This window comes from Polistes dominula, unplaced genomic scaffold (genome assembly GCF_049000335.1).
Source record: "Polistes dominula isolate Pdom_NZ unplaced genomic scaffold, Pdom_raw_medaka contig_37, whole genome shotgun sequence".
NCBI lineage: Eukaryota > Metazoa > Arthropoda > Insecta > Hymenoptera > Vespidae > Polistes > Polistes dominula.
Window position 1 is genome coordinate 2,621,823 of NW_028301169.1, and position 24,605 is coordinate 2,646,427.

The 24,605-nt window shown below is 29.5% G+C and overlaps 1 protein-coding gene across 5 annotated transcripts in view; it reads left to right on the top strand.

Annotated features, from left to right (window-relative positions):
• fra (neogenin protein frazzled) overlaps positions 1–24,605 on the top strand; it is a 91,958-nt gene that overhangs the window by 2,118 nt on the left and 65,235 nt on the right. For all 5 annotated transcript variants that reach the window (XM_089179162.1, XM_089179160.1, XM_089179161.1 and 2 more), the window contains exons 2-7: positions 22,955–23,123; positions 23,349–23,488; positions 23,638–23,805; positions 23,896–24,018; positions 24,142–24,304; positions 24,416–24,543. In XM_089179162.1, coding sequence (XP_089035288.1) covers positions 22,955–23,123; positions 23,349–23,488; positions 23,638–23,805; positions 23,896–24,018; positions 24,142–24,304; positions 24,416–24,543 — 891 coding nt within the window. The remainder of the gene's footprint in view (positions 1–22,954; positions 23,124–23,348; positions 23,489–23,637; positions 23,806–23,895; positions 24,019–24,141; positions 24,305–24,415; positions 24,544–24,605) is intronic.

Here is a 24,605-nt window from a genome sequence, read left to right on the forward strand (position 1 = left end):
GATTTATAGTCATTTTGAAATAACAAAACTCTTAATTATTTATAGAACTCAAATGTTACATGAAGTCAAAATTTTCAATTAAAATGACCCGACCAGTCAAAATGACTGGTCTGGTATATCTAGTATTAAAAAACCGAGAACGCATGCGTCTGGTTCATGTGAATTTTCGTAGACATTGTTGTTGTTTAAAAGAATAAGATAAACATCGTTCATTCGATTGTGGTGAGTGGGTGGTTTCGATGTGAGAAGGAACGAGTTGGAAAAGTTGAGAAACACTGCCGCATAAGCTCTGGCTATTATTGATGCAGAAAGAGAGAGAGAGAGAGAGAGAGAGAGAGAGAGAGAAAGAAAGAGAGTGAGGTTACGTGGTGACGACGAGGGGTTGTGGAGTCAGGGTGTGTTTCCAATTGGTGCGATGTAGGGTCTGGGATATATACAACGCGTCATCTCTCGCGGCACACAGCATCCCTACAGTTCTTCTTCCCGCTCGAATAAACGAAGGCAGTGCAGTGGCCCCGATAAAAGCGCTCATAAATTGACGGAACTTCGACGGGGTGGGGGTGGGGCCATTGTGCTCTTATAAACCGCGTGCGCCGGTGTCTTCCAACCGTCTCTCTCTCTCTCTCTCTCTTCTTCTTCTTTTCTTCTTTTCTTCTATCTCTCTTTCTCTCTTTTCCTCGTGCTACTCGTATTAAAGATTCATTAAAGACAGTTACAGGAGGGGCAGGACGTGATTGAGGGACGGGGATGAAAGGAAGGGGAATATATATATATATATGTATGTATATAGGGTGGCCTAAATAAAGTATTACGAAGATATTGTTTATCAGATCTATCAAAGATATATATCTACTAGGAATTCGTTATATCATTTTATTATCTTACCAAGAGGGATTGGAATTAATCGTTAGATCGTAAGATTGAAATAAAAATTCGTATCGTTATCTTCTACTCTAACGGTTTTCGAATGAAATCTTATTTTACGTCTTATAGTAATCCACTTGATTCACGTTGTTGTGTTCCATATTTGAAATATATTAAATCAGTTTTCTTTTGATTTTTAATAAACGTACGATTAAATTTAACGAATAGAAATGAACGATAAAAGAATGAAAATATAAAATCAAATGATTTTCTTTTTTATTGACATTAGATTTATAAATATTTTGTTTATTAATTTTTAATGATTTGAAAAAATATTGTTTGACAAAGGTTTGAGTAGAAATATATTCCGTTACTTAACTAAAAAACAACGTATATTTTTAAAAATATAATATTTAAATTTTATATATATATATAGTAATCAAATTTTTAATGAATCAAATTGGTTCAGATCATAAAATGTAGTGTTAAATCTTTTTTATTAGTTAATTGAAATATTACAAAATAATAACGGAAATAAAACATGGCGGAACAGCACTATTTTAATACGTTACCATATTATACTAATAAAAAAAATAATTACTGATTTGAATTAATAAAATTAATAGAATTAATAATTTTTTTAAATAGTAATGATTATCGACTCACCCTGTAGAAAGAAAAAAAAAAGGGAAGAAAAAAAAGATGTCGCTCACCGTTTTCTCAACGAAGAAAACGATTCGACGACAAGTAGATTCCGTTAGTCTCCTCTCTCTCTCTTTCTCTTTCTCTTTTTATTTTCCTCTTTTTCTTTCTCTTTTTCTCGTCGTCCTGCTCATCGTTTTGCGCTTTTATCGTCGATATATAAATGGGAAAGGATATCTCTGGCACCTTAGCGACAACGACGTTTCTTCTTTCATGCACTTCTTCTACCATTTTCAAGATATCACGCTTTTACGTTCGATAATCTTTCCACGAGAAAGAGTTTGAAAAGGATAACAGTTTACGTTCCATTTTTTTATGTTTATACACCCTGATTTTACATATAATATATTATATTTAATTATATATTTAATATAATTATGTATATGTATATATTATGTGTATGCATATACACATAATTGTATATGTTGTATTCTATATAATGTATATGTATATACACGTAACTGTATATGTTATATTTTATATAATGTATATGTATATATTACGTGTATGCATATACACGTAACTGCATATACTGTATTGTATATAATGTGTGTGTGTATATATATTATGTGTATGTATATACACGTAATTGGACATGTTGTATTATATATAATATTTATGTATATATTATGTGTATGCATATACACGTTACTGTATATATTGTATTATATATAATATATATGTATATATATTATGTGTATTAATATACACATAACTGTATATGTTGTATTCTATATATATATATATATATATATATATTATGTGTATGTATATACACGTAATTAGACATGTATTATATATAATATTTATGTATATGTATATATTATGTATGTATATTATGATGTATATTATATGTATAAGTATATAGAAACGTAAGATAAATGATTTACCAACAAGCCAACCGGACTTGACTTGCTTCAAAACGTTCATTACAGCACCAAACGACTCTTAATAGTTTGTTCCTATAACTTCCTTCCCTCTTTTCCCTTCCTTCTCTTTTTCCTCTTTATCATCATCTAGTCATCTCCGTTGTCCTTGTCATCTTCGTCGTAGTCGTAGTCGTAGTCGTAGTCGTAGTCGTACACTCGTTCGTTGATTGTCGCATTAAACTCGTTCACGAACTCGTTATCGAATATAATGTATATACATACTTACATATATTCATACATACATAGACACATTATATACATTCATACATATATATATGTATGAACGTCATTCTACGAATTGCAAGCTTTACATTCTATTCATCACGTTTTTATTATCGGTCCAGTTGATATATTTGATTACAATTTTGATTCTTCATAATATCGATTTTATAATAGATAAAAAACTTTTTTTCTATTTTTATTATTATTTTTTTTTTTTTTGTTAAAAGAAAAATATTCGATCGTCCGAATCGAATCGTTTTTTCGATTAAAAACAGAACAAACAAAAAGAGTAGTAGCAATTTTCTCTTCTCGATTTTGAAATGAATTTTTTTATTTTTTTTTTTATTTTATTTTTACCACGTATATCTGGAGCATCCACCCATTTCTCTTTTGTATTCCACTCTTTTTCTGAGGGATAGATTTTTTTTTTTTTTTTTTTTAAAGGGATAAACCAAACGTAGTCACATCAAGTCGAGATTTTTATCCATAAAGCTTTTATAATTAGTGAATAAATTTCTTTCACGATATATTTCCCCATTAGAACAAAACAAAACAAAAGAAAAAAAGAAAAAAGAAAGCCTTGTCTCTTTTCTTTCGCTTTATTTCCAAGAGAAAATAGTAATTATGAGGTTTCTTTTGTTTTTCATACGGTCGGTGGTAATATTTTCGAATAGAATCAACGGGAAGGAAATGCGAAAAGTTTTCCATTTCGATGACTGCGTTTCTTCTCTCTTAACAGATAATATATATATATATATGTATGTATGTATACATAGAAAAAGAAAGAAAAGAGGGAAACGACCAAGTTTTGTTATGGCTTCCTGTTCTTTCTCGATACCGAAACGGTTCAATGGCCTGATATTTTGTGATAGTTGAAATACAAAGACAAAAGCCAACCCTGCAATTCGTTTATATATATATATGTTCTCTGAAGTACTTATGTTAGTAGTTTAATGCATTCACGGTTAAAGGAAACACCAAAAAACCTTTTGGAAGAACTTTTATCGAACAATTCTACCCGGTTTATAAAACTTTTATATATATATGTATATGTATACGTTAACGTTTTTTTTTCCTCACCTTTTTTCTCTCTTTCTATTTTTTATTTTATTTTATTTTATTTTTATTTCTGCAGTTCTCTTCTAACTCCGCGGTATTCGGATTGGTTTTCTTTGAAAAACTAGAAGAGCACGTTTTGCTGAATAATACTGTATTCAACGGTGTGGAATGAGAAAGGACGAATGAAAAAGAGAATGAGAGAGAAAGAGATATGAGTTAGGCCGGGTGCATATAAAGAAGAGAAGATCACGATTCTTCTTATTCTTCTGGCGAATGGATAAAAGAGGAGCGAGGATTTTAAGATGAACATCAAAAAAAAAAAAGAAAAAGAAAATAATAAAATAAAATCTAACCACTGTGTTGTTGGAACCAAAAAACGTGACATTTGGATTCTCCGCGCGATATATGTATAGTGAATTTATTTGAAGATATTTATTTTATCTTTTTTTTTTTTTTTTTCGTTTATAAATATATGTATTAAAAGAAACGCGCGTGTGTGTGTGTGGGGGGGGGGGACAAAATTCGTGAAATTTGGTTTCTACTAATAATATGTACTTTTGTAAAATATATTTTATTTTGGTTATTATTTTTAATTTACTTCTAGTAATATTTCCTATGGTTAATAGGTTATGTTAACCGGGGAATTCCCTTTTTAATTATGCAGCTTTTTTATTATTTATTTATTTATTTATTACTTATTATTTATTATTTGTTATTTTATTTATGCTTAAAATAAATGAAAAGACTATAATATAAAAAATATGTAATATAATATAAAAAAATATATAAAATATAAAATATATATATATATATATAATACAATATACAAAAAAATATATGTATATTTTTATTTATTTATATATAAACTACAAAGGTTTCTACCTGTAGCCTTAAAGCAATACATTCTGACGTATTTATACGACCCGCCCATTTGACAGGTTAAATACGTTTTAGTTATTGTTCCCGTATTATTGAACCTAACTCTATATTTTTGTAGAATGTTCCATATAGAAAATATAAAAAAAAAAATATTTATTTTCAAATTAATAAGATTATCTTTTATTAAAAAAAAAAAAATAAATAAAACACTTACATATATATACATACACATATGTTGTTATGTACAAAGAAGAAAAGTTGAAATCATTTGAAAGATCTTTTAGGTGTGTATATATTAATCATTTGTTCTTAAGGTCTACTATCAGCACACTCGTAATACTAATTATACGTGATATTTCTTCTTATCATATTATTTTTCTTTCGAACGTGGGGGCCTCCTCGTGGAACGTGAAATGTATAACTTTCAATTTCGAAAAAGGAGGACGCGAAGAAAGCCTCTCCTTTTACGGCTTATAAATTCTCTTCAAGGTGGTTGAATCCTTCGCTGACTGGTTGTGTTGGCTGGCTGACTGGTTGGTTCGTTCCTTGGGTTAGTTTGGTTTGGTTGGGTTGCTTGAGTTGAGTTGGTTGGCTGGCAAAGAAGAAGAAGAAGAAGAAGAAACGAAGGATATCTCAAAAAAAGGATCTCGAGGTTGTACGATGGGGAAGAAAGAAAGAGAAACAGAGAATGAGAGAAAGAGAGAAAGAGAGAGAGAGAGAGAGAGAGAGAGAGAGAGAGAGAGATAAATCGTGTACCTGAGCGTGAGCTCTCGGATTTCACTGAAGCATCCTCTTTTATTATGCGCACGACATAGCGTGCACGTTTAACGACCATTTTCACTCGTATTTCCTTTTATTTCTATTCGCGATTGGTTAAGTTATGAGGGTTTGTTTCCTTCTCATCATGACTGTATATTCGTACAATGTATATGAGAAGAATATACATATATATGTATATATATATGTATATATATGTTTCTCTTTTTCTCACTTATTTCTTTTTCTTTTTATTTTTCTACACTTGTGAAAAGGGTGTTCGTTCTCTAAAATAAACCTGTTAGCTCTTTACGAGGATTCTCGTTTTTCTTTTTTTTTTTTTTGTTTTGTTTTGTTTTCGGTGCAAACCGCAAAGCAATTAGGAGACCATAGAAATGAGATATGATAAGCCTTAAATATAACACCGGTTCGTCTTCAAATATCCCTAATTTCCTGAAACATTGTCCTTTTTAAGGCTTTCACACTAATGAAAATATCATATCACTTGTATCCTATATATAGTTTATCCTTTTTTTTTTTTTTTTTTTTTTCTATAGAAAAATATAATTAAGTTTAACGATTAATTTGATGCCATGATATAATTGATATTTAGTTTAAATCCTTAATTTTATATTTAAATGTTGGATAATTATTTGACAAGTTGTATATTGTGTAATGTTGATGTTTAGTTTGATGATTAAAATATTATGTTATTATAGTTAATCACGTTTGATATAAAAAATGATTAAAAAAAGGATTAAATTTATTACATTAAAATTGACATTTTGTTATTCGTTAAATAATTAATATAGAAATATAAAATAATAATATTAATTATATAAAATATTTAATATACAAATAGTATATGTACTGCCGAAGCCAAAGTACTATTTAATATACAAATATAAAATAATAATTTATATTAATTATATAAAATAATAAATGTACAAATATAAAATAATATAATATTAATTATATTAAATACTTAATATACAAATATAAAAAAAGTAATATTTTATATTAAGTATATAAAATTATATATAAATTAATTATACAAAATAATTAATAAATTAATATATATATAGATATAGATATGTATATGTATATATCACTTTTAACCTATTTACCACTGAAGCTTTTTGATTCACGTAGTACGAACACAATACTGTTCGTATTATAACATATTTTTCGTATTCGTATAAATTGAACTTACCAATGCGAAAAGAGAGTAACACAAATGGCGACATATCGTCTCTACAAGAACCCATATATATATATATAGACACATATAATATTTCTACCGGATGGATGATACTTCATGAAATCTAGTGGACATGTGATGAACGATCGATCGATCAAATTATCCGTAAAAGCATCTCTCTACATGGTATATTTTATTTCAATCGATTCACACACACACACACAAATACTTTTCTCGAGTAATGGCCAAGTCACGATATAACGATGATTAAAAAACAAAAAAACGAAAGAAAAATGTGTTACTTGATTAAAATAGGACACCGTATAACATACGTAGTTATATACATATATATATATATATATAACACATTTTATCTACCTCCCCCCACCTCCTCTCATTCCCCTTCTTCTCTCTTTACCACTAATTCTCTCTGTTCTTCAATAATTTATAGTTACGATCCTATAATCATAATTTACGATCAAACTTACCTTACAAATATAGCAAAATGTGTGCATACCCCCTCCCTCCCTCCCTCCCCTTCTCCCCTCCCTCCTTCTCATCCTCTCCTACCCATACACCTTCGAATAATTTCTTTCGCATTACTTTTCCTTCTTAATCGATAAGATCTTTTTGTCTCGTTCGTAGATTCATTCTCACGAAGTAAATTATATCCGTGGTAAAAGAGATTAAATCGATAGTATTTTTTTGAAGTATCTATCAGAAAGAAATGTAAAACCTTTCTCTATTCCCTACCCTTACCACCATTACCACCACCACCACCACCACAACCATCCACCCACTTCATAGTTATTTCCTAAACCGTATCATTAGTTAACGGCTCACGTTTAAAAGTATACTTCACAATATATTAGTTAGATAAAATATATTATTTACTAAATATACAGCTATTAAATTGTAATTCGTTAAATTATAATTCATTGGAATTAAGTGTTATGTTAAATTATAATATAATGTTACGTGTGTGTCAAGATAATTATTTAGAAATGAAATTAAAAAAAAAAATATGAGATAAAATTGATGTAGAATTAGATAAATATTGAAGATGAGTAACGTAAACATTGTGTACAAATTAAAAAAAGAAAAGAAATAAATAAAAAATTAACATGATCTTATCTGTAACAGGGTGTGTCAAAGAAGTAATAAAAAAAAACAATGAAGTATAACTTCTAAGTAAACAATATATATATATATATATATACAAAGATAAAGAAACTTATGTAATTTTATTCGAAATACCTAGGAGACGATTAAAAAAGGTGAAATCATATTTAAAGATAATATTAGAAAAAGAAATGTAATATTTTATTCGATCTATACCACACAGACACACACATATATATATATATATATATATACAGAATGTATCCCACCCTGTACATATGGTGTGTGGAAAACTACTTTTGAACACGAATATGCGCGTGGGCGCTTACCAACCGGTAAGGTGCTCTTACGACACCACCGTTCCTTAGAGTACACGCAGCACCTTCGTAAATACCAGCTTGCACGAAGCCAAGTTTTAATTTTCTACTAATATACTATTAAAAGAATTTTTCCTTTTTTTTTTTGTTTTTTGTTTTTAGGTAGTATTATTTGAACAAATAATTATTGGGATGATTATCAATGAAATTATTATCGGTGTTAAAATGAAATGATGAATATACATGTGAAACATAATATTATTTGTCACCCCTTTTTTTTCTTAAATGTATAAGATCAATAGAAATTAATATTCAGTGGCCTTTTTTTTTTTTTTAAATAAATAAAATAAAAAATAAATTTAGTATTTATTTATTAAATTATGTATTATATGTTATTTATATATATATATATATATATATATATATATATATATATATATATATTTCTTCTATAATAATTATTCTTCTATAATCACAATATTATTATTTTATGTTTGTATATAAAAAGTTTGTAATATAAATTTAATATTTTAATAATTTATTTTAATTATTTCATTAATATACTACTTTAATAATTATTATATATTATAAGTAATTTAAGTATAATATATATTGGGTTGGGGCAACTAAGTAATTGCCGATTTCAGTTATAGATGTCTCTCACTCCCATTTTTATTTTTTATTTTTTTTTAATTTTTATGTCATCCTAACCTAGCTTTACAAGTTCATTGCGTAGATATTTTCTTAAAATTTTTTTTTATCTCAATTTAAAAAAAAAAAATCTTTTATTTCATTGAACAAATCGGCAATTACTTAGTTGCCAACCCAATATATAATAATTAATTTAAGGTATTTAATATATTTATTATAATTATATAATAAATAATATTATAATTATAATTAATTATAATATTAAGTATACTATGAGTTAACCTGAATTAGATAATTATTCTAGGTTTACCTGTACAGTTTACCTGTATTTTTATTGATATATTTACTGAATTTTCCTGTACACCTAATATGTATGTATATATATATATATATATGTATATCTGCATGGTATGTATGTATACATATGTATACACATAAATACATGATTATATACATTCGAGTTAACCGAAATCACAGTGGAAGAAAAAAGACAAAATGTTTCGCATCGTGCTTGTAAAATTAATTACAAATGTCATTCCGTGTGTCAACGTGATCGATGTAGAAACGCGCGAATAGCAAGAATTACGAATCATTAGTAGTGTATAATCGGTTGAACTATTTTGTAAACTTTAATTATGTTTCCTACGATATATGTGAGTCAATAATTGATTAAAGTAATTTAATAAATCATGTTTCGAGATATTTAACGAATCACATTTGAACATTAAATAAATTCTATATAATATTCAAATAACAAATACTATTTAACACTAGATATACCAGATATATATTATTATTATTATTATTATTATTATTATTATTATTATTATTATTATTATTATTATTATAAAAAAATACCTTTTTATAATATATAACCTACAATATATAAATTATTTAAAATACCTTTCTATAATATATTAAGTCATTAAATATGAAATGTCTGATTTCGAGATGAAAATAATTCAAGTAATCAGACATTTTATAGTTAATAACCTAACATTTATATAACTTCCTATTGGGTTCTCTAGCATTTGAATATGCTATCTGGTGGCTAAATTCAAATTTAGAGTAGATAGGTCGAATTGCTACGCCACGCCCCTGCAAGAGATCCCTCGGGATCTCTAGCATTTGAATACGCTATCTGGTGGCTAAATTCCAAATTAGAGTAGATAGGTTGAATTGCTACCCCACGTGGGATTTCTAGCACTTGAATACGCTATCTGGTGGCTAAATTCAAAATTAGAGTAGATAGGTCGAATTGCTACGCCACGCCCCTGCCAGAGATCCCAATAGAATAATTTCCTACATAAAAATCGTAATATTTCCCGACAAAATTTTCTCGATAAACAAAATTAATACCATTTAAAAGCTAAATCCTTTGTTACATATTATAAGTTACATAACGTATATTTATTAAATTCAAAACGTGAAATGAAGTACGTCTAGTAACACCTTAGGTTTTAACTTTGAAAGCAGCGTCCAATTAACTCCAACGCAAAAGCACTCGATTTTACTTACGTGTGTAAGAAGTAATAAGCGAGTAATAACATTCGTGTATATTAAAATTATATTAAAGAGAAAGTGTGTGTGTATATGTGTGTGTGGCAAATAAAATTAGAGTAGAGGGGGTTAAAAGCAGGGCTAACTACTATTACTCTCAATTTATAGTGTTCTACTTCCTTCCGCTTTGAACATTATAATTTTCTACGGCAAGTAGGTAGGCAGACAGGTAGACAGGTAGATTTAACTATGATGAAAAATCATACGTAATAAGAATCATCAATATCTGATAATAATCGAGAAACACGTAAAAAGATCGTAAAAATTTATTGGTGATGAGAGAGGGGGGGGAACAACGTATTTATACATCCCTGATGTGGTAACAAGTTAAAGAATATCACTTCGAGTTAACTATATCAGAAATATGGTATAAAGGTAGAGAACTTTTATCGGTGATCAATAAAAAAAAGGTAGGAAAGAGAGAAAGAGAAAAAAGTGAAAAGAAAGAAAGAAAAAAAGAAAAATAAAAAGAGCTTCTTCGACTTCCTTTCATTCAAACGAACGCCTTCTTCTTCTTCTTCTTCTTCTTCTTCTTCCGTTCTTACAAAGAAACTTCTTCTTGCATTTTTCCACGAAAGATTTTTTACTCCATCTATATCTTATGGGAGAGGGAATGAAAAAGAACGAAGAAGAACCGAACCATCGCGAGAATGAAGAACCGTCAATGTTAATTATCCTACGCCACGAAAAACAATCTAATTGGATCGACCAACTCAACTATCCCACACCCTTTTTCCTTCTTTTTCTTCTTCCTTTTCTTCCCTCTTTTATTCTCTTGGCAAAGCAAGTTAACGAATAAAAATTCTACCGATTCTTCTAGAATTGTTTTGACTCGTTTTTTTTTTCACGTAGTTCTTCCTTTATTCTCCCCTTCCCTCCCTTTTTTATAACCAAAACAACAATAATAAATATATGTGCATATAATTATGAAAGTGGTTTAAGTTAAAATAATAAAAAAAATACAAATGAATTTATCAATTATTTCACACCACGTTATTTTCAAATACGTTAATTTAATATAAATATTATAATAAATATAAATAAATTTATATTAATTATAAATAAGAAATATATAATAATAAATATATAAATATAAATTAACTGCGTTATTTTCAAAATATTGTTAAAATAATAAGTGTTAAGATATTATATGTTAACATTAGATCTACCACCATTTTCAGTATACCTATTTCTACCACACTAGTCAAAATGACTGGTGTATAAAAAAAAAAATGCTTTTTGAGGAAAAAATAATAATTATAATATTATAATATTAATATATAGGTTATATAACTAAAGGTTATATATTATAGGAAGGTATTTGTAACAATATATATATATTATAGGTTATGTATTATAGTAAGATATTTTTAGCAATATAATTTAAACTGTACATGATATATATATCACTGTAAGAAACTGAAATCAAAGAATGTTAAGATCTATACAGTGAATATTGTGACATATTAAATACTTCGTTGATAAACCGCATATTTACATACATATTTTTATACATTAATATTTCGAACATATACCAAACAACTATTTGAATCTTGACATTATCCAATTACGGTCATTCATCATAACTTATATATATTTAATATTAAAAATGAAAATAATTATTGATTTTCATTTGATCAAATCAATATGAGGTTAAGATTAGTTTTTCGCAAGACACCCCGTAGAATCTGGTATGCCGTCGGTGTCTAAGCGCGTACCTTGCCTTCCTTCACGGTCTGTTCGTCACATGTCGAGTACTTTTACCGCGTTTTTTCAACATTCTCCCTCTTTACCTTACCGACTTCTATGGGTAGAATCACGCGTGTATGCGTGAGTATAGACACATACACATAACTTACGTATTAATCAACACGTCGGAGTTAGGTGGCGCCAGAGAGGGAGGAAAACGTAAAAAGGTAAGAAAAATAAGAAGAAAAAGAAGAAGCTTTTGTTTAATTTATCATCACGGTATATATTTGTTTTTTTTTTTTTTTTATTTGAACGAGACTCGAAAGATCTCGTAAAATTTTATTTTCTCTCTTTCCCAACCCCCACCCTCACCCCTCCTTCCCCTCAATGAATTTGTTCAACAAACGATAAACATGTTCTTCTTTTCACGTACGATAAAAAACGAATGATTTTATTTATTTATAACAGAACAATTTTACGAAGCATACTTTATACTATTACTGTATACTATTTTATACATTTTAACTTGAAACGAATTTCTTGTAAACCTTTTGTTAATATTTTATTAGAATAATTTATAAGAAGAAGAATTTTACTGTATTTTCGTGTCGCGTCGGTAGCAAATAAAAATTCTTTAAACGATCTTGAAACGTTTCAAGATAACAGAGGACAACATTATCCCGATGGTTATCCAAACGAACGACGATCGTGTTTCGAAAGGTTATACGAACTGCATTGCATACACGTATTAGTAGTACACAGTATGCATGTTGTGTATAACCGTTTGTTAAAGAAAGACGACAATGTCTACGACGAGTGGACTTTGCTCTAAATTTATGGGAAAAGTCGAGAAGAAGAAGAAGAAGAAGAAATAGTAGTAGCAGTAGTAGTTGTAGTAGTAGTAAAAGAAAAAAAAGTTTCTTCAACGGTAATCGCTTTGGTTAACTGAGTATGTATAATACGTGCGTACTATTACTACTACTATTACTCGTTACTACTATTTTTGCACCGTTTTCTCGTGTAAATAACAAACATTGATGATCGATAAGGAATCTTGTCTGCATGGAAACCGATTCGATACATCCATCCTATCTGATAATATTACAAGTAACATATATATATGTTGAAAATAACATTGTAAAAAAATATTATATAAATAATAATATAGAAAGAAATAAAGATGAAGAAGATATTTATTTTATGATAATAATTGTTATCTTTAACACGATTATGAACGAATACCAACAGATTTATCTCAATTTGTTTTTCTTTTTTTTTGTTCTTCTTTCTTTCTTCTTTTTTGTAAACTTTATGAAATTGTTCACGAATCCTCTTCATTTTCTATTCGATCGTTTGATTGTATTATTCTTATTATTTTTCTCAATTAAGCTCAAGTTAATTTATCTTTATCGTGTTAACGATAACGAAACGAAACGAAATGAGACGAATGAACATCCGCCCACCCCCAAACTTTTCTACGACGTTGTGTCTACTGTAACACTAGATATATCAGACCAGCCATTTTAATTCAAAATGTCTACTTCATGTAACATTTAATTTCTGTTAATAATTAAGCATTTTGTTATTTACAAATGTTTATAAATCTATTTTTATCTATTAAAATTATTATTGTTGTAAACATTTTTGGTTATTTTTTATAAGAGTAAATAAAGACTGGAAGCTTCAAAAAGCATTTTTTTTTTTATATATATATATAACAGTCATTTTGACTACTGTGGTAGAAAATGGTGGTATATCTAGTGTTAAATCTTCATCGTTACCATTACGTACACGAGTATATTTTTAGATTATCATTGAGAGAATACGAGAGAAGATGCAAAATTAAGATAAGACGGTTTTTGTTTTTATGAACTCGTCATTAAATTAATGACGAAAGTTGTAAAAGTACATAACAGTTAGGTTAAGTTGTATTCTGTAGAATACAACTCGCGAAACTTTAACGAGACACGAAGGATTCTATTTTTATTTCTTATCGAAAAGTAAGTATATATAATATATACGTGTATGTGTGTATAAACATATATATATGTGTGTACGAGTACATATCTTGTATTCAATTCAACGATGATTTTTCAATAACTGGAAAGGGGTTAATAACATTGTTTAAAAATCAATGAGGATAGAATGCAAGTTTTACAAAAAAAAACAATGTAAATATCTACAGTCAAAATGATTTATTTAATATAACAAAAGTAATGAAAATTATAGATTGTGGTTATTTGAATCAAAAGTTTAAACAAAATTATACTAATTTAATCGTAATTGATTTATTTGGACATAATTAAGGTTTATAGGAAAAATATACAATAGTAGAGAGGGAGGGTTGGTTGACCAAAAGATGAAACAAAACAAAAGGAAAGTTTTGTTATTGATATAAACATATTACAAATAATTTATATTTATATTTATATATTGTTAATATTAATATTAATATTAATAAATTAATATTATATTGTATAAATATAATAATATTCAATATTTATATATTGAAACAATCTTTGAATATTTATAAGAAAAATATAGTAAAGGGTAGACCAAAATGATACGAAAAAAAAAACCCAAAAAAACAAAGTTTCATCATTGATATAAAAATATTACAAATAATATTTTAATTTTTTTTTTTTTTAATATAAATATTGAAACACCCGTTGGATTTTTATAAGAAAAATAAGTACTAAAGGGTTGATCAAAATGATACGAAAAAAAAACAAAAGTTTTGTTATTGGTATGAAAACATTACGAACTATTTCATTTTTATTTTTATTTTTTTGTATTTTTTATATTGAAACACCCGTTGGATTGGAAGAAAAAGGTGCAGTGGTTGTCCCGCGCCAGATTTAAACCTTATATACACGGTCGTAATGTTGCTTCCCCCTCCTCCTCCTCCTTGTGATCTATTCTCGTATGCAGCGTGTGCGGTAGGTTGCTTGTTCGCACTCGTAAATCAAACGGGCCGACTTGGTGCTAAGGTTTATTTTCCTTTTCGCCGACTTGGAGGAAAGAATCGTCGGCGGTCGTCGCGGCGCTATCGAGAGCCAAATTCTACCCTTTTTTCTTTTTTTTTTTTTTTTTTTTGTTCCCTTTCATTCGTTCCTTTTTCAGTCTCCTTTCCTACCCTTCTTCCAGTTTCCTTTTCCCTCCCTTTTTTTCTTGTACTCTTTTCGTTTCTTCCTTTTCCATTGGACCATTCTTAACCCCTATCCCCACCCCCGATTCTCCATTTTCTTTCATTTCTTTTCCTCTCTTATTCTTATTCTTCTTCTTCTTTTTCTCTTCTTTTACTTTTCCACCCCCACCCCCATCCATCCCTTCACTTCCTTCTATTTCTTTTAGTCTTCTTCTTTTTCTTCTCATTTCATCTCATTTCATTTCCCTTCTTCTTCACTTTCTTCCGCTCGATGGACCGCAACGGTTATGGCGATATCCCCCTCACGGTTGGTTCTCTTCTCTGCCAGCGAACCGTGTTCAGTAAAGGACGACAGAAACATTCTGTGAACTTGGGGGAGGGAGGACAAAGGTCGTGAGAAGGATGGAGAGAGGAGAGAATTGCACTCGATGCACCACACGTCTGTAGTAGTATTAGTGTGTACATGCACATATATATATACTTTCAATGTAAGACGATTCATCGTAAAACTGACTCACTCTCTCTCTCTCTCACTCTTTCTGAACTCTTCCTTTTTCCTTCTTCATCATCACCTCCTCTTCCACCCCCACCTCTTTCACCTCCTCTTTCTTTCTCTCCTTCTCCTTTTCCATCTCCGCCTTAAAAGATTAACGTGTCTCGGTTCGAATTACTTCGATGAGAATTTTTCTTTCTTCGACTTTCTCTCTTTCTTTCTCTTTCTCTTGTTATTATTATTTGTTTTTATTTTTTATTTTTTTTTTTTTTTTTTTTTTTACCAAAGAGGTTAATAATCCGTAAATGCGTTAAAACGTGTGAAATGTTACTTTAGTCTCACGCTTATGTTCTGTTTTCTTTTTCACGTTTTGGTCAACAATAATTTATAATTTTATATGCGACACTCTCTTTGTTTGGTTTTTATTTTTATTTTTAAAGTTGAATTCGTTTAAAATATATTTTAATACAATTAAAAATGTAAATTATGAATCGTATTAGTATAATAATATTAATTAATATACGAGATAGCCATTTAATATATAATTAGTATAATTGCTATATTATTAAGATAATATCTATAATCACGACCATATATTAATTATAATAATTATACAATCGGAATCATTTAAATTATTTATGTTTTTTCTCTTATTATTATTATTATTATTATATAAAATTTCTATATATAGAAATAAATTATCATATATAAATTAAATTAAGAGTTTAATAAATACTATCTTCATATTATAACTTTACTTAGTATATTAACACTAGATATACCACCATTTTCAGTATACCTATTTCTACTACACTAGTCAAAATGAGACTGTTGTATAAAAAAAATAAAATACTTTTTGATGCTTCCAGTCTTTATTTATTCTTAAAGAATAACCAAAAATGTTTAACAATAATAATTTTAATAGATAAATGAATTTATAGATATTTTTAAATAACAAAACGCTTAATTATTTACAGAAATCAAATGTTACATGAAGTAGAAATTTTGAATTAAATTGGCTGGTCTGGTATATCTAATGTTAAATATAATAATCTCATTCGTATGGGACACTAATAAGAATATATAATTATTATAACAATATTTGTAAACTAACAAACAAAATTATTTTCTTGTAACGAAATAAATTCAACGATTAATTAACAATACTTTCAAATTTGCAAATAAAATTATTTTCTTGTAACGAAATAAATTCCACGATTAATTATCAATACTTTAAAATTAATAAATTAAATTGTTTTATTTTATTTTTTTTTTTTTTGTAACGAGATAAATTCAATAATTAATTCTCAAAAATATATTCTTCATCTTCTTCATCTTATGTTTGATTAATTACATTTCTTTCGGAATAAATATATAACCTTATAGGTTATAAAAAATCGATAGAGAGAAATATTTCATTTCATGGCTCTTGGGGGATGTGGTGGGGATTGGGGGGGATGAGAGGTTTTATATTATATAAGGCTTTGAATGCAGAAAACGAAATTACTACTACCGTCGATAATTAATTGGTCTTCATCGATTGAAATGTAAACCCGCTGCCACGGTAAAGAAACGCCATTTTGTCGAGGGTGACGGAGTGGGGGGGGGTAAGGCTATATCGATGGATAAGATAAATGAATGGATGGATCGATGAACGGATGGACAGACAGACAGACAGCAGACATACGAACGGATAGGCGTATAGAAGTATGTACTTTGCAAAATGTCTGCCGTTAGTTTCATCGGCCGGATTATACCGTTATCATAGAGAAACGAGCGTTATAATGCATCTTATGAGATAAATTTTCTCTTTCTATCTCTTTTTTGCCTCTCCTCCCCTTCCTCTTCACACCCTCTCTCTCTCTCTCTCTCTCTCTCTCTCGTTCATCTTTGAATTTCCTTCTTTGGTTTTCGCGGCTGCCTTTCTATCTCCGCCTTCCATCGTTCTAGTAGGATACCCAACTAATACGTGACTTTCACACGGAATCCATTAAATATATTAGAGCTCATTTATCAAAATTTCTATTCATCAATTTTCAATGAAATTTTATTTGATCCTATTATCTTTATCCTTTTTTAACTCTCCACCTAACCTATAATTTGATGTAACATTATTTCGTTTAGTTTTATAATATAAAAATAAATTGAAAGGAGTTCCTCGTATGAGTGGTGAGGATAGGGTGAGGTATGTATGTGTCTCTGTGTGTGTGTGTGTGTGTGTGTGGAATTACTTTTTGATCGATCAAAAGTTTGCGGCTTTATTCTACGTGTTAGTAGACACGTAGCTAGAGTAAGCCTAGGCTTCTATACGTATATGTCATCCAACGTAAGCTTCGTTTCATCTCTTTTCTACTCTATCTTTTTATCTATATATCTATATATATATATATATTTTTTTTTTTGCCCTAATCTTTTTCTCTATTTTCTCTTTCTCTCTCTTTCTCACGCGAAGGCTCACGGCAAAGGTGACAGACCACCGTGAGCGTGAAACTGTAACCCAATAACCGGGGCCAGTGCTTCTCAGTTACGGCTAGAGTTTCGTCTCTATGTTTATATATGTATATATACATGTATATATTACTTTTCATTATCTTGATCCTAGGAAAAGTAATCGTTGAGCACGTAACGCAAACTTGAAACTCCTCTTACCCCTTCCTATCCCTCTTCTTACTACTACTCAGGATAATTAACAAATTTATCATACACATACACTATCAAATGAGTAAGTAGTAAGATCGAACGTTATCTCCGTAATTTTCCTCTTGTAAAATAAAACGTAAGATAAATGTATTTATTTTTGTTTATACATTTGTATTTTTATTTTTTTTTTTTTACCTTGTCTCTCTCTCTCTCTATAATATATCTTTTATCAAACAAGATATATATCTATTCGAAGAAAAATAATTAAGAGAAAGATATATTTGAAATCTATTGGGTTGGCAAGAAAGTAATTTCAGCTTGCATCACTAGATAACGTTATGTTTGTTTCGTTATGATTCTTTTGTTAATGTTAGAATTTTTGTTCTTTTGAGGTGGTTTTGTAGTTGACAATTTTAGGTTATTATAGAAACAAATTCCGTGTAATTTTGTTTACAACTGTTAATTAGAAACAATTGAGTTATATTTCACACTGGAAAACCGAAATTACTTTCTTGCCAATCTAATATTAGGTGGACCGGAAAGTAATGTCACTTTTTAACCTTAAATTGAAACGAATAAATTTCTAACAAATTTATATTTTTAATCAATAACATAATCAATCTTATTATCAACAACCTTTTTTCATCTAGTATGCAAATTTTTAATATCAAATTGATAAAAGTCAATCGGTTTTTGATAAAACTTATACAAAATTTGACATTTGTAGAAACGACATTACTTTCCGGTCGACCTAATAGTTTCTGATAGATAAGATCAATGAATAAGACAAAAAAAATTGAGAATCACTGAGAGACATGCCTAACCTTCATCACCTATCGGCAATATTCGATCACCCAACAACTCTACACCCAGATGTACCAACGTTGCACATATGTCTGTCTGTCTCTCTGTGTGTGCATGTGTAGTACATATATATATATATATATATATACCCCTTCGCAGGAAGCAACATAACCACCCCAACTTGTCGATAATGTTCTCTTCGTTCGGTTTCATATTCGTATAGTATCGGTAAAACGAAACTTGTTACAATTTTACTTTGGAGTACCAATTAATTACTCAAGAACGGCGAAAAACTATCGGGTAACCAATTATATATGTGAAGGTAAATATATACATGTATGTTGTTGCTGTTTCTGTTGCTGTTGAGTAACACAAAAACCACCAATATAAGAAGGAACGATATGCAATCGAGCGTAGCAAAATGCAAACCGGCCTTTAGGCATAGTTGTAGTGCAGTAGTAGTAGTAGTAGTAGTAGTAGTAGTAGTAGTAGTAGTAGTAGTATATATATATATATATATATATATATATATATATATATCTTTTCTTTCTCTAAACAACCCCCACCCCCATCCCCGCCCCCTGTAGCATTTCTCGATGTTGTTCGCACCGCGCCATTTTGAAAACTTTTCAAATACCTTCCAGGCATCAGCATCAGCATCAGCAGTAGCAGCAGCAGAAAGCTTTTATTTCTCTCTAACGTGAATATCTAAGAGAAAATCAGAAATTTTTTTGCTTGTAAAAAGAAGGAAAAAAATTCTCCTGGTATTAAACAACTCTAAAAGAAAAAAGAAGAAGAAGAAGAAGAAGAACAAAAAGAATAAGAAAGAAATATCTTCTTCTTGCAAGAAGTAGAATTCTTTGACTTGTTTTTATTCGAAGAAGAATTTAGTTGCATAAGAATGGGAAATCGATTCTAACATTCTCTTTTTACAAAACTATTACCATTATTGGCTTTCGAAGTAATTCATCGACGTGCCAACGAGGTATATAATCGTTTAAATGCTTGGAGTACCAATCATCTTTTGTTAAGATCGATCTCTCTATTTACACGTATACATTTATCTGTTGTGTTGGTAGTCGTCGTCGTCGTCGTCTCTTTGATTGTGTGTATGAGTGAGTAATCATCTCTCAGAGGAATTGTTTCTCTACTCTCTCTCTATACGAAGTTTTACGTGAGTTGCATCCTGAGTTAGCTTTATTGTCTACTACTATTACGATTAGTCAGCTATGATATATATATATATATATATATATATATATATATATATAATGTAATATATCTTATTTTATATATATATATGTATTATAATATGCTAGGTAAGAATTTTCTTATATGAATAATATTTAATCTTTTTAAATCCATCTTAAATGTTATTTATATTCAACGTTGTATTATTATTATCATAGTCATCATCTTTTTTCTTTTATTTTTCTATATATATGCTAAAATAAGTTTTATTTAAAACGATCTTCATCATTTTCTACGCTTTTTAACGTTTCTAATCGTTCTAACAATCGGCTTGTGGACTCTTTAATCTCCTCGTCCTACCCCTACCCACCATGACAGCCATTGTATTGAGAAAAATACGTCCGGCCTTTAAAGGGTGGAGAGAAAAGAGAAGAGCCTCAAGACAAGGAATTATGTTCTCCCACAATCTCTAGCATCGTACACCATAAAACTGTCCCCGAAAGAGTTCTTCTCCCTGCTTCTTCTTCTTCGTTCCTTTTCTTCTTCTTCTTCTTCTTCTGCTTCTTCTTCTTCTTCTTCTACCTATTTTTTTTCTATCACTGTGTAGTGACCAATTCACAAGAGAGTCGTTGAATTGTCTTGTATCTTTTTAACGATCGCGTAGGAGGAAAATAGGAAATGGGGATAAAAAGAAAAGGGGGATATAAAGTTTATTTGATATACTACAAATAAAAGAGCAATATAAGAAACGAAATTAATGTTTTAAAGGTTATGTAAGAATTAGAACGATTAAGTATAGATATTAAAAATATATATTATATTATATGAATTTATGAGATATTTAAATGCAACCCCTTATTATACACGTGCAAGTAAATACATATAAATATTGTATTTTTGTCAATACAGTATTGGTTTTGTTGTTGTTGTTGCTATAGGTTTTGGTCAATTGTTAAATGTTACATATAAATATTGTACTATCTTATCTTAATATATATAAATTACGTGTCACGTTGTTTGTCCGCAATGGACTCCTAAACTACTGAACCGATTTTAATCAAATTTTGCACACTGTGTGCAGTTTCATCTAACTTGAAAGATAGGATCGTTTATATCTCAATTTATAATCACAATATTATTTTATTGCGAATTATTTGTTTATTAACAAAGAGTCATGATTATCTCTGTTAGTTCGATAAAATTCTAACAGTTGGCAGTATAAGATAATTCGTTGACTTAAAGACGTGTGTATTGGACTGATTGTGAGCCACAGCAATTCGTGGCGGGGCACCCCTAGTATTATATATATTATTACTATATACATATAAATATTGTATTTTTGTTGTTGTTGTTGTTGTTGTTGCTATAGGTTAGAAAATTAGAAAATAGTCAATAAAATATTATAGAAAATAAATATATGAAAAAGAATTATATCACAAAACACACAATTTTCAAACACCGAAATTAATATTGGAATACGTGTGTATGGAACGTGTTAAAATCTTAAACATATATTCGTATCAAATGTTTTTTAAAAATTTGTATCAAACATTTTTCAATTTTCTCTGAATCAAATGAAAGATTATTTATTCACAAGACCAATGTAAGAAAATATAATACTTAAAAAGATATTTTAGACTGTTAATTGAGTTATTTTGTAGAATACAAATTAATTAATTTTAAATATAATTTAAAAATCTATAACTCACCCTGTATAAGTACATTTATGATAATGCATATAAATAACATAGAATGTTTATTAATATACCACGTATATTATATTAAATATAAAATAACATCAAAATATATGTAATATCAGAATAATCCTAAAATTAATGTTTGAAACGTTATACAAAAATTGCGATTAAAGTATTTAAATAATGAAGATAGATATTAAAGGTTGAATTCTAATTAGAAGAATAGGGGGATATTAAAATACGTGCATTTTGTATATATATGTATGTATGTATGCATGTATGTATGCATGTATTTAAAGTGAGAGAGTGGGAAGGAGAAAAAGGGAGTAAAACCAGGAGAGAAAATTCAGGCATTCGAATGTTCCTAGTCAAAGAGAGAAAGGCCAAAGGGAAGAGAAGGGAAGGGTGGCGTCGTCGTTACAGGGTCGTCGGCCCTTTGTTTGTTGTCTCATCCCCTTTCGTAGTCTCCTCCTCAACAAAGGCAGCCTTCTACGTACGCCCCTGACACTTCATCCGCCTACACGTGCGTCCTGCGTTCGAATAGGTCACGAAACACACTGATACGAAATTCGATAGTAAAAGAGTAGTACGCCATTGGTATATATATATATGTTTGTATGTGTATGTGTATGTATAATATGTGCGTTGCTTCTCCTCTAACGGGTGTCCAGCATGCTCGTTAAAATTCTCCCCTATGGGACATTTGTCGAGACATAGGAAGACCCTATCAAATTCATCCCCCTCCCTTTTCCCCTCTATTTCCCCACCATTCATTCATTCAATTATAAATATAGGGTGAGTCAATGAATTATTTCCAGGTGAAAGATTTTTTGAGAGGTGATTCGTTGATTTGTCAACGTTAAGATTATGATCGTTGAATCGAGCAATCAACCCTATATATATTTACGAATATTGCTATATTTAATGTAAGTTGTTATATCGTCTATGGGGTTCCTATTTTTTTGGAGAAGGGTTTTTTTGAATGTTTTTTTATTCATTTTTTGATGGTCCGTTTTTTGTTTGTTTATAGGAGTAAACGGCGGAGGATTGTATTTCACCATCGAGCCGCAGGATGTTGTAGTCGAGCAAGGAGGATCCACAAGATTGGATTGCGAAGCAAAAAGTAGTTTTGGTCAAGTTACGATACAGTGGCGAACGGACGATGGCACGCCGATTAATTTTATCGGGGAAAACTATCGGTAAACTATTAACTCAATTCTAAGACCTGAATGTGAAGTGGGGGGGTGGAGGATGCTCATCCATCTTCTAACGCATCCCCTTTTATCTTCATTCTTTACTTTCTTTACTTACTTTCTTTCTTTCTATCTTCATCCATCTTCCATTCTCAAGCAACAACCCTCAAACAATTTCTCAAATCTATCTTCTTCATCCTCTTATTTGTTTATATTTGTTTATTTGTATAGGTCGCAGCTAGCAAATGGATCCTTGTACATAAATAGCGTATACGCCGGTAGTTCAGAATTAACTGGAAGCTATCAATGCCTAGCATCCGTAGATGATGTTGGTGCTATTGTTTCTCGAGTTGCAACGATCAAACTTGCAAGTTAGTAAATAGTAGATTTTTTTCAGATATAAGATAGTTAATATAATATATGGTGTTCATTTTGGAGACAAAATTGTATATTGATTAAATGTAACAACATATTCTTAGGTGTTTTTAAATGTTATCAATTTTGATAATTTTTGATCAAGGTTTGCCTGGTTTTGAAAAAGAACCCCAAGATACAATGGTTTATCCAGGACAAATAGCCTATTTGAGTTGCACACTACCGGCCTCATCTAGCTTATTAAAAATACAATGGCTTAAGGACGAACGGCCTATAGTACTCGATGATAATCGTATGACTATTATGCCGTCAGGTATATAAAATTGAATACCTTATACCAGGAAGATAAAACAACAATAACAAAAAGAAAGATCATGAAAATGATGGTTTCGTCGTTTTACAGGTGCTTTGGAGATAAATGACGTTCAGATTCAAGATGTTGGATCGTATAGATGTAATGCAAGTGGTTATGGACAGTACCGGCTAAGTAACAAAGCACAATTAGGACTATTAACTAGCGATATAGGTTAGTTTCGATAATTCTATAATGTTTTGTAGATTTTTAATTTTATTTACTTTGCCGGACGTGTAATTTTCTCTTTTTTTTTTTTTTTTTCGAAAATTTTTTATCGGTTTGTATTTAACATAGATCAAGGATCGTCTCCACCGATTTTTATTGCACAACCTACGCAACAAGTAGCCGTAAAAGGTTCTACTATAACTTTGGAATGTGCTGCTAATGGTTATCCTAAACCTACAATTTTTTGGCTCAAAGATGGTGTGTCTATAGACTTAGGATTGTTTGACTCTAGGTACTTAACAATGACGTTATTTCAATTATATTTGAAATAAATTCTTCTTCCTTTTCTTCTTCTATTTAACATTTATGTTGATTTTTCTATCCGTCATTATGGTTTCTTTAGGTATCGTAAAATAGCCTCGTCTACTCTAATGATCACTGATCTTAAAGAAACGGATAATGGCTTGTATCAATGTCGAGCCGAAAATGAAGTTGAAACTTTAGATTCTGTTGCTGAGGTCATGGTGCAAGGTATTTTTTAATATAACTTAATTTTTTTCTTCTCTTTATTTTTATTCAACGAATATCGTAAT